This window comes from Sciurus vulgaris (assembly GCF_902686455.1).
Source record: "Sciurus vulgaris genome assembly, chromosome: 7".
Classification (NCBI taxonomy): Eukaryota; Metazoa; Chordata; class Mammalia; order Rodentia; family Sciuridae; genus Sciurus; species Sciurus vulgaris.
In genome coordinates, this window is record NC_136467.1 from 127,858,327 (window position 1) to 127,871,118 (window position 12,792).

The following is a 12,792-nucleotide window of genomic DNA, read 5'->3' on the forward strand; positions in this document are numbered from 1 at the left end:
TAACATTGAACAATGTTGTTCATTAGAATCTGAGATGTAGGTAACACAGAGGTAAAAATGATCCATAGTTGCATTTTAACTTTTATTTTCAAACTACTGAAGAATTTCTGTTACACCTAATGTCAGACCAACTTTCCTAACTTATTTCAAAGTCAGGATAAATGCTCTTACACTAAAGGTCAATAACTGATTCCTTATCATTTGTGTAAGTTCCACAGAATTAAGGTAAAATACATACAACTCAAAGATCATGTTTCAGAATGTTTCTTTGCCCTGAAAAAATATCACAATGCAGTGCTCAAGGAAAAAGCGGGTTAAAATACATTCTGATCCTCATTTTGAATATTTACACATGGAAAACTGAAAGGAAAACACAAAACCATCTATGATGGATATAAAGGATTATTATTAAAAATTTCTTTTCTTTATTTTCAATATATTCTAAAACAAACACATTAATTTTAATCAGAAAAAAGACATTTTTTAAAATCAGCATTCAAGGATGGAAAGGAGGAGGAGAGATAGCTTTGCAGATGCTAATGAAGCCCAGAGATTCTTCTGTAAAATGTATTCTGCAACACATGTCTATGCATCACCAAAAAGATGAAAATAGGTTGAGTCACTGCAGTATGCTGATTTTAAGTCCTTTGGGTATTAACTGAGGATAGAATAGCTGGATTAAATGGTGGTTCCATTCCAAGTTTTCTGAAGAATCTCCACATTGCTTTCCATAGTGGTTTGACACAGTCCAGCGGAGTCAATTTGGCGCGGGAGACAAATGAGTGGCGAGGCTCTTGAATTCGGAACAGTTTATTGTGATTCAGGAAACCTGGGAACACCGGGGCTGGAGGAGAGCCGGCTTATATCCCCCCCAGGAGGTGAAGGGTAGGGATGAGGCCAATTATGTGAAGATTAGGTGAGGAGCTAGCTGTCCAATCACGGTAAAGGTCAAAACAAGCAGGTACGATCAGGAGCACTCGGGAACACCTGTGCACTCATTGTGTGCGTGGACTTAATTGAATACGGCCAATGATAAATCACCTGGGTGTGCTTATGTTAATCAACCTCCTCACTGCTGATGTGATCGAAACAACCTGGGGCTGGCTGCCAGGTGCCATCTTGGCGTAGTCCACATGGCATAGCCCCCAACAGTGGTTGCACCAATTTGCATTCCCACCAGCAATGTATGAGTGTACTTTTTTCCCACATCCTCACCAACATTTATTGTTGCTTGGGTTCTTGATAATTGTTATTTAGATTGGAGTGACATAAAATCTTAGTTTTGACCTGTATTTCTTTAATTGCTAGAGAAGTTGAACAAATTTTCATATTTGTTGATTGATTGTATTCTTCTTTTGTGAAATGTGCAGATGATAATTCACAATAAGTGTGGGGGACTCTAGAGTTACTTTAGATTAGGTAGTGGGGAGTGAAGGGAGGGGAAGGGGTGTGTGGGTAGGAAGGACAGTAGAATGAAACATACATTACCTCATGTACATGTATGACTGCATGACCGATGTGATCCTACAATATGTGCAATCAGAAAAATGAGAAATTATACTCCATTTATGTATGATTTATCAAAATGCATGAATGCACTCTACTGTCATGTATAACTAATTAGAACAAATTTTAAAAATTAAAAAAAATTCAAATAGACTTGAGCCAGACATTATTAACAGAGAATTCTTAGGATGTACCTTGCCCTTTTGTGATTTGCTTTTTAACTAAAAATGTTCAGTGCTGTATCTTATACAGTGATGATTTTCAAGTGAGACATTGGAAGTTTTTACATAGTATTGAATGGCCCATATGAGCTATGGTTTGTAAGAGTGCTGCTCCTCTGGTTTACTACAGGATATAAATGGCAATATTTTATGTGTAATGTTTTTGCTTTCTTTGTTTTTCAGACCATTGCTACTGCAACATATGATTATTTTAATCTGTTTTTCTCTTTGCCCAACTCCCCAAAGAAAACCAGATAACACTATGGAAGAAAAGAACCAAACAGCTATATCTGAATTCATCATCTTGGGATTCTCCAACCTGAATGAATTGCAGTTTCTACTATTCGCCATCTTTTTTCTGACTTATATATGTACTTTGGGAGGAAATATATTCATCATCTTGGTGACCATGGCTGATCCACATTTATATACACCCATGTACTATTTCCTAGGGAACCTGGCCTTTCTCGATGTCTGCTACACCACCACCAATGTCCCCCAGATGATGGTTCATCTTCTATCAGAGAAGAAAAGCATTTCCTTTGGGGGGTGTGTGGCTCAACTTTTTGCATTCATTTTCTTTGTAGGATCAGAGTGTCTCCTCCTGGCAGCAATGGCATATGATCGCTACATTGCAATCTGCAAACCCTTAAGATATTCAGTGATCATGAACAAGGCCCTGTGTAGCCGGTTAGCAGCCTCATGTTGGACTGGTGGTTTCCTCAATTCAGTGGTGCATACGATACTGACATTCCGTCTTCCCTTCTGTGGCAACAACCAGATTAATTACTTCTTTTGTGACATACCCCCTTTGCTGATCTTGTCTTGTGGGGACACTTCTGTCAATGAACTGGTGTTGCTGTCCATTGGAGTCTTCATTGGTTGGACTCCTTTCCTGTGTATTGTCCTTTCCTACCTTTACATAATCTCCACCATCTTGAGGATCCGCTCCTCTGAGGGGAGGCACAAAGCCTTTTCTACCTGTGCCTCCCACCTGGCCATTGTCCTTCTCTATTATGGTAGTGCCATCTTCACATACGTACGGCCCATTTCATCTTACTCATTGGAGAAAGACAGACTGATCTCGGTATTGTATAGTGTTGTTACTCCCATGCTGAATCCTATAATTTACACGTTGAGGAACAAGGACATCAAAGAGGCCATGAAGGCTATAGGGAGAAAGTGGCAACCACCAAGTCTCTCTTTTGATATGTAATCTCACTTGTTTGTGGTCAATGATCTTATATTAGAAATTAGGTTTTTCACCAGTCAGCTGTTTCTCCTGACACTCAGCAGTTGACTGAAACTCTGGGACAGAGGTGAAAGAGTTGGCACGCTCCACCTCAGGGGTACATGATCTTGAGGCTTGCTTCCTTTTTTGCCTCTTTTTGGTACTAGGGATTGAACTACCATTTCAGTCCTTTTAATTTTTTAATTTTGAAATAGGTTCTCACTAAGTTGTTGAGGTTGGCTTCAAACTTGCCATCCTCCTGCCTCAGGCTCCCTAATTGCTGGGATTACAGGTGTGGGGGCCACTGCACCTGGCATTCCTGAGCTTTTGCTAGTCCCACATGGAGACATCAATCTTACTCTTTTTAAAGGGTTTCTTCTTATCTGTTTTCCATTCTTGATCCTCTTTCCAAAGATGGTGACTGTCTTCCATGTAATATTCATCATATTCTTATTACTTGAATCATGCTTTTGACCTTTATTTTTTTTAGGTTCTTTTAAATAAAACATTATCACCGATAGATAAGTTCACATTATTCTGATTTTGACAAAGAAATATAATCATGATGAAGTGACGTCTTATCTCCAGATCTCTTGGTAATTAATTTTAATTTTGTCTCTGCTGCATGGACTAAAACCAATTTATCTTCATATTAAAAGGAAGATACAGTTTCTCAACCCCAGTTTATATTCCTTACTCTGTTTAAAATGTGAAATATCCTGAAGAGATATTTCTAGGAATAAGTCCACATGACAGATTACTATTTTATAGGGTATCTTAACATAATGTTAGGAATTTTTTTTCTAAAAGTTTAGAAAACATAATCAGATAAAATACATAGAAAATTTATGTTTTGTGGGAAGGAATAAAAATTTTAGTGTGGTAATTAACATTAGAAAAGAAATAGAAATTACATGTTAAAAGTATTAAGTTGCTGTTTTGTTTTTTATAGTGACCACTAGCGCAGAAGAGACATTAACCAATCAGGCAAAAGGTCATGAGAGATCACGCCATGTTAACACTAATTATGCGCCACCTCTTGGCCCAACGCTAGCCGCCATCTTAGAGCTCTCTACAATGGGGGATTTTATACTACTTTAATTTTCACCACACTTTTATAACTCTGCATTATTTTTCTTCTCTTTTTTCAAAAAAATCAAGTTTATCATGGTATTCTTTGAATACAACAAAATTCACCAATTTTAAACACCTATTCAGCATGTGGTATTGACAAGTATTTATTGTGTAAAACCTCCATCATATTATTGTACCTTTCTATAACCCTAAATGGTTTTCTCATGCCCTTTTCAAACCACTTCCCTTGACATTACTCCCAGCCACTGGCAACTGTCACCTTTCTGTCAACATGAATTAGTTTTTCTACAATATTACATGAATGGAAACATTCAGTGTGTGCATTATTTGTTTCTGCATTCTTTCATTCAGTGTAACATTTTTGGAATTCATCCTAATTTTGGAATAATAAGTAATTGTTGCATCTCCACCAGTGAGTAGTATTTCATTGTTTGAATACATCATCATTTGTTTATCATTTATCAGTGTGTGGATATTTACATAGTTTGAATTTCAGTGATTCTGAATAAAGTTGATATATTCATGTGCATGATTTCTCTCTCTATATATTAAATATATGAAATTATGTTTCTTGGTTCAAAGCTATTATGCAAATCAAATATTTTTGCTCTTGCTAATTTCACTTTAAAACAATTGCTGATGTTTTGCAGAATTTAAGACAATAAACCATCACCTACAGGATGAGTGGATGTAATGCTGACTTACAGTGCTAATACCGACTCTAATTAAATGCAAGGGATAAATGTAAAATTATAGACATTAAAATTAAAATCCATTACTCATGCTTCAAGATTGATGAAAGTGGTCTGATGAATATTTAAAACCCAAACCTGTAGAACAAAGTCAAGGAAGGAAAAAGGCTAAGGATAAAGCAGTCAATATTTTAACCCTGCTGTCTAAGATCAGCCAGGACCCAAGAAAAGACACACCTCTCTAAATAACCTGTGACTCTTGTGAGTCACCTGATCTGCCAATCAGGGAAATTGTGAGGCTTCTAGAGAACAAGAGGAAGAAAATCAGTACATATTCATGGGACTGATTTTTTAAATATTAATTTGATATACCCATTCATCCATGTACTTTTGATTAATTCAGTAATTCCACAGGTGGTCATTTTTATTAGCTTAATTAATTTATTTATTGGTTTGTGCCTTATGATTATGCCAGGCAGATGGTGGTTGCTTGCTTGTACAAGGTGAGGAGTCATTCTGCCTTAGCACTTAAACTCAAAATGAAGTAGCTTATGGCAAACTACTGCTTTACAAAATGGAGTAACTCAGGTTTAGACACAGCCTGAAAACTGCTATTCTATGCATCATGTAGTAACTCTGAGCAGGGCACAGCCTGCTCTCCACACCTATATTAAAATCTTTAAATTGGTCTTGAGATGAAGAATGAGGAAAGGACTGTCCCTTATTAACCACAGAGACATAGCTCACATTATGTAAAAATGACTATGAATAATATAAAAGGTGTTATTACTTAGAGAACTTAGCAACTCAGCGAAACAATTTAGTTACTTCTACAATATTTTAAGACAACAATCATGATTAACAGCATATATTCAGATGATCAGATATTTAAAGCTTTAGAGCATATGATTCAATAAAACACATGACATCATTGCAAATTATAGTTCATTTAACTAAAGGTGAAAACAAAAAATAAAAACAAAAACAAAAACAAACAACCAGCAACAACAACAAAACTGAAATTCAAATAGGCCGGGTAGGGTGATGCATGCCTATAATCCCAGTGGCTCAGGATCCCAAGTTTAAAGTTAGCCTCAGTAATTTAGTGAGACCCTAAGCAACTTAGACCAACCCTGTCTCAAAATAAAAATAAAAATTAAAAAGAAAAAAAAGGGTTGGGGATGTGGCTCTGTGGTTAAATATTCCTGGGTTCAATCCCTATTACAAAAAAAAAATTTCTTTGGAATAAATCTAATTCTTGTAGGATTTTTTAAACAAATAAAAATAAACCCAAATCAGCAAAAAACTTATTATTATAATAAAACAAAATCTTCATTCTTTAAACTAGTTCTTTGTAAACTTTGCTAAGAGCAGATCAGTCATTTTCACTGTTAGATTCTCTAACAAGGACTTAGATTCTTTACTTTTGCCTACAAATGTCCAGTGGATGGTTAAAAGCAGGATTAAAGACTTGGCATTTCTGCCTCCATTTTATATCTATCCCTTTGCCATGAGTCACCTGGATTTCAGGAACAATGTCTGATATGATCGACATCTTTTGATAGTGGAAGTTATCCATCCCCCAGGGAAGAGCAACTTTCTTATTCCGGGGGCTGGGGATGTAGTTCAGTTGGTAGAGTGCTTGCCTTGCATGCACAAAACTCTGGGTTCAAGTCCCAGCACCACAAAAACAAAAAAACAAAAAAACAAAAAAACAAAAAACAAAAAACTTTCTTATCAAGGATAAGGCCCACCTGACCCATTCTGAGATAAAGATGGACAGCCAATACCTGATCAAGATCACCTGCTTTAGCAGGTCTCCAGCTGTGCCTTTTTAGATTCATAGGCCATATTGTTAACAGAAATTCTCTAAGGATCTTTAAGATAGAATTAGTGCTTTTCACTTGCATAACAGAGATCTCCCAGACAGACATTCTAGGTCTTTATGTCAAGGAAAAAGAGATGTCTTCAAAGAAGAGTTTGAGGAGTTCTGGAGAGAAGGGGAAAATCTACTCAGGACCAGGAGGGTTCTTGGCATATATGATGGGAAAAGAGTTTCAGCACAAGGCAGTCAAAGGCATAGACAGAGATTTATTTAGGAAAGTAGATGCAAATTCAAATAAGAAAGGGGAAAAGTCAAGATAGATGCCTTTGGGGTAAAGCAAGGGAGAATGTGGGCCATCTCAAGAGAGAGATGCTGTTTTGGGATTCTCAGATCTTTTAAAGAAAACTTGATAAGGAGTGGGTGTGGGAAATTATGTAGGAATTGAACAGAACAAGGCTGCAGCCATTTCTCCCCTGATTCTGCCCGCCCCCCACAACCCTCCAACACCATTTTACAATCTAGATTGTTAACTTCCTTGTCAGTCATTGGTCTGATTAGCCTGTGGGCTTCTACTACTTAAGGGTAGTTCCCTTACCATTTGCTTTCTTTCTCTTTCGCTCTTAAGGGCAGACATTCTGTTCATCTGCTTATTAAAATCTCTTGCGTGAGTTCCCGTGTCCAGAGTGGTTTTCTGGGTGCTTTCAGGAATAATATCAGATTGGTGATTGCAAGATGGGATCTGGTGGTCTGGTCAATATCTGGATCCTCAGCTGATATAATCTTTATAATCTGGTCAATAGATAGCACTAGAAATAATATAGAAAAGCAGAAATAAGATCCTACCAGACTGGGCTTTGTTTTTAACTCTTGTGTTTTCATAAGAGAAGATTTCAATCTGGACACAGGCTAAGTAAAAGTACAGCAAAATGTATTAGAAGAGAAAGAAGGGGGGAACACCCTCAAGGGAGAGAGTGGACCCTCTCAGAAAAGAAATCAACAACTCACTTCTTTGTGTCCCAGTTATTATTTAAGTAGGAGAGATATTATTAGAAGTCTCCCGAGTACCACCTCTTGACTCTCAATTGAAAGATATTAACTAAAAACCTAAGGGCAAATCTTGGTGATTTGGCCTAATTGGAACTCTTTTTACAGAGTTTATGGTCAATTGGTTACAATATTAATTGCTCTGGGAATCTCTGGTTTAGGTATTATTTAGGATAATTTAGCAATTAGGTCCTTCTGAGAAAGCATATATTTATCTTCCCCTGAATTTATCTCTTTCTCCTGTTGAAAGAGGAATAGTTTATAGAACTGACTGAGATCAGGCAAGTGTCCTGAAATAGCTGTCTTGTCAAATCATGGGGTGTCACTGAGGCAGGACTGTTGATTAACTGATTTGTACTAAGAATTTTCTTAAACTTCTGACCCACTGCTCCTAACTGTTAGCTAACAGAAAGTTCCCTAAATTCTATGTTCCTCAAGATATCACATCTTCCTTTACTAAATAGATTTATTGGGTGTTTAATTAACAGTACCAGATAGATTTATGGATTTCTCAGAAATTTGTGAGCAACAGGCCTGGGAGAGAGCCTGGTTGGGGAGTGACAGGACTAGAAAAGTATGAGAAACTTCCAAATTACAATCTTTCCCCCTTCTCATTTCCTCATGTCTCCTTTTTTATCTATTTCTTTAAAAATTTCTTCTACCTCATCTACTCCTCTTACTGTCTCTTCCAGACAAATTGGCACTAACTAACCCCTGTCAAAGACAAGGTGAAATCTTCCTGTCAAACAAATAGTTTAAGAACTCCAAGTTGGCTGAAAACCCCTGGACAACAGCAAACAAACAGAACTTCAAATTGGTTTCACAGAAATCCCAAATAGACTAAAAAGCCCCGTAGTACAGGAAAGGAATTACAGGGGTCAACATGTGCTGACAGTGATTAGGGGACAGCTAACCTTTGGGCCCATAGATTCCTAAAAATTAAATTTCCCATCTTATTAAAAGTGGTGAAGGGAAGTCAATCCTGGTTTCAAGGAAAAGGAGAGTCTTAAACCTAAAATTCAGTTTCACAGTGGCAGATACTTTCCTCACCAGATTCCTTCCTACAGCCATTTAGTCACAGGGGGCAGTATAGTCCAAGAACATGGTTGCTGTTGTGTTACCAGAATCCAGGCAGTATCCCTCCTGGACTAGGCATCTGATAGTATTACTGGAAGGAATTGAGATAATCAGCTATTATAATTAGGTGTAAAAATAGCTATGAGATATCGGAAGCACCACCAGAAGTCATGGATTGGAAGACATGGTTTTGAGGTTGGGCATTACTGCTAAATATTAGCACAGTCTTAGTCAAGTCCTTTATCTTTTCATTGTTTGAATTCTATTCTTTTAAAAATTTTTCCACATTTTTTTGGTGCATTACAGTTGTACATAATCATGGGATTTTTTTCTACATATTTGGACATATGAGCAATACAACAATATAATTTGGCCAACATCACTCCCCAGCTCTTCCCCCTTTTTCCCTGCCTCCCATTCCTTGGTCCCTTTCCGCTACTGACCTCCCTTTGATTTTCATGAGTTCTCTGCTCACCTTTTCCTTTTTCCACATATGAGAGAAATATATGAACTATGACTTTCTGAGTTTGACTTATTTCTCTTGTAGTTCCATTCATTTTCCTGCAAATGACATAATTTCGTTTTTCTTTGTCTGAATAAACTCCACTGTGTATACATACTGCCTTTTCTTTATCCATTTATCCATTGATGGACACCTAGGCTGGTTCCATAGTTTGGCTATTGTGAATTGTGCTGCTATAAACATGGTATGCATGTATCACTCGTAGTAGGATGATTTTAACTCTTCAGGATACTGAGGAGTGGTGTAGGTGGATCATATGGTGGTTCCATGCCTAGTCTTTCGAGGAACCTCCATACTAATTTCCATAGTGTTTTTTCTCATTTACAATCCCACCAACACTATAGATGGGTTCCTTTTTCTCCACATTCTCTTCAGCATCTACTATTATTTGTGTTCTTGATGACTGCCATTCTGATTGGTGTGGGATGAAATCTCAACATAGTTTTGATTTGTATTTTCCTAATTGCCAATTATGTTGAACATTTTTTATATATTTGTTGGACATTGGTATTTATTCTTTTGGTGAGAAGTGTCTGTTTAATTTGTGCATTTATTTACTTGGTTATTTGATTTTTTTGGTTTAAAGTTTTTTGAGTTCTTTATATATCCTAGATGCTAACCCTCTGTCAGAAGAGTAACTAGCAAAGATTTTCTCCCATTCTGTGAGTTTTCTCTTCCTAATTGCTTTCTTTGCTGTGCAAAAGTTTTTTTAATTTGATGCCATCCCATTTATTAACCATTGGTATTATTTTCTGAGCCTTACGGGTCCTACTGAGAAAGTTGTTACCTACATCTATATGCTGGAGTGTTTACCCTATGTTTTACTCTAGGAGTTTCATTGTTTCTGGTCTAATTTCTAGGTCTTCGATCCATTTTAAGTTGATTTTTTTGTTCACAGTGAGAGATAAGGCTCTAGTTTCAGTATTTTATAAACAAATAACCAGTTTTCCCAGCACTGAATTTTATTTTATTCTTATGAAGGTAATTAAAAAACATAAGTGGCTGGGTACAGTGGAACATACCTGTAAAACTAGCAACTGAGGAGGTTGAGGCAGAAAGATCTCAAGTTCAAGACCAGCCTGAACAATTTATCAAGATCCTGTCTGAAAATAAAAAATAGAAAAGGGCTGGGAGAACACCCTGGGTTCCATCCCTAGTTTTCCCCCTGTCCCCCCAAAACAGTGTGAAAACAATTTTTGAAATAACTATAGAAAAAAAACACATTGTGGCTGAATGATTAGAGCTATTTTTTTGGATGCTTATTATGTGTGATGCTATTTGATATGGTTAAGATGAATCAAGTTGTGGGAGAAGAGGGTGTTGAAGAGGGTCTAAGGAGAGAAGGAGGAACTTGACTCAGGACCAGTGGGGTTCTTGGCATATACAGTGGGAAAGAATTTTAGCACAGGTCGGTCAGAGGAACAGGCGGGGATTTATTTAGGAAAGTAGATACATATACAAGGGAGACTGAGGACAATCTTGAAAGATACACCTTTAGGGTAGAGTAAGGAATGCACATTCAAGGGAGGAGACATGGTTTTGGAGTTCCCAACTCTTAAAGTATACTTGGTGAGCATTGGTTATGAAAAGATAGGAAGTAATGATTTCAAGACAAATTCTGGTGGTCTGGTAAATCTCCGTATCTTCAGGCTGATGTGGTCTTCATTATCTGACCAGTAGATAGTGCTGGAAAGTCCCCTAAATATAGGTTATTGAAATCTTATATCTCTCTTACCTAGACAATTTATTGGGGGTTTAATTGGTATGCAGGTAAATTTACAGATTTTCCAGGAATTTTGGAGTAACTGACTTGATTTCTTCAAGAAGAGACTTGCTTATGGAATGACTGACCTCAGAAATTATGTGGAACTTCTGAATTAAAATTGTATTTCCTTGTGACCTTCAGGAAGTGAGGTTTCTATAGTTTCTTTGCTCACCTACAATCCTTATCTGACTCTGTTGAAAATTGAGGGAGTTTTCTCCAAGTGAAATATGAAATAAATGAAGAAATTTCCAGAAAAAAATTCTGTTTCTTTCTCCTTCATTTATGTATCCTTTCTATCTATTATTTCTTCTATCCTACCTCAAACCTATTTGACATCCACAACAGCCACATAAGAGAGGTGGTGCTGTTAATAAAGTTCTATATTTTTTACAGACCAGCAATTGCACACCAGAATTATTCCCTCATTCTACTTGTCAAACATATAATAATTAATGAAACATTATTCGAACTCACAAAACAAATTTTAAATCTATAGTCTTATCTGGCTTATGTACTACTATATATTGCAAATTAGCAGCAGGATTTACTGTTTTCATAGACTATTTAAAAAGAATGTAGGATTGAATTGGTCTCTTTAAAATATTTCATTTGATTATTTTAGTCCACATAAACACAACACAAAGAAAAATTTGAAATATTGGAGTTAGAATTCTTTCTCCAATATACAGAGCAGGTAAGTAGAATAACTTTGGAAGTCCCTATAGCTCTTATTTTCTCTCCAGGACTAGAGGTAACAGCAATTCTTAATCTTCAGACATGTTACTTAAAGAGACCTGTACCAAAAACAGTCCACTTATTATACACAGAGAAAACATGAGCTGATTAGTGCCATCATTTTGCGTTTAATGCAATTAAAAGTAGTCTCCTGGAAACTGGCTTTTGTTAAGAAAGTTCTTGTTCTACAATAAGTCACTAGGGACTCATTATAAAGATGACAGATAATTATGTTATTAAAATGTTATAAATGTTTTTACCAAGTCAGCAAGTACATAATTGTTTAGGGAGTTCAAAACTCTTTTCTCTGAAGATCAAGATGACTCATCAGAGTGTGCACACTCAATACTTTCAGAGTGGTCTCCAGAGGTGCCAGCTTTGTTAGGGAGTCACTTGTTCTTCCATCTCAATTGTGCCTCATGACTTTTACAATTATTTTTGAAAGAGGCCTTTTGGGGCAAACCATTTAACATACTCCATTGAGCTAAACTTTCTCAAAGTTTACAGTATCCCACAGGTGTGGGAGAAATAAGTGGCTGTACACAAAGCCCCATTCAAATATCAAGTCATTACTATTGAAAAAGGAAGACACTTTAGGAAACCTCAAGGGTGTTCACTTTTTCTCTAAAAGTCACTAAGCCCAGGATAAATAAAAATTGGAACTTTATTAATATCAACTATAGACACATATTTCTGTACACACATGCATACACATTTAATCATATATATACATATACACACACACTATGCAATCATTTATTCATTACTCTTATTTGGCTTGTTATTCTGATATACTGAAACATTGATGAAATAATCTACCATATTGAAAGTTTTAATTAAACTGCAAATTGAATAATAATTCAGATAACATTATTTTAAAGAAAGTTTCTCATTTCATAACATGGAAAACTTTTTCCACTTTATTTTGTGGCATTTTAAGTAATTTTGTTCAGTGTTATAGTGTAACATCATGCTTTTCTACAATTCATTATTATCCATAAATTATGACATGAATTTGTTATATATCAGTGAAATTTATTGAGGTATATAGCCTTATGTTTAACAATTGTTACTAGAG

The 12,792-nt window shown here is 36.2% G+C and overlaps 1 protein-coding gene across 1 annotated transcript; it reads left to right on the top strand.

Annotated features, from left to right (window-relative positions):
* Nucleotides 1-1,989: 1,989 nt before the first annotated feature.
* Nucleotides 1,990-2,943, top strand: LOC306666661 (olfactory receptor 5V1; the record flags this gene model as incomplete). The annotated part of the gene is made up of 1 exon (XM_079148885.1): nt 1,990-2,943. One exon carries the CDS (start codon nt 1,990-1,992, stop codon nt 2,941-2,943), a length of 954 nt encoding a protein of 317 aa, XP_079005011.1.
* Nucleotides 2,944-12,792: the final 9,849 nt, after the last annotated feature.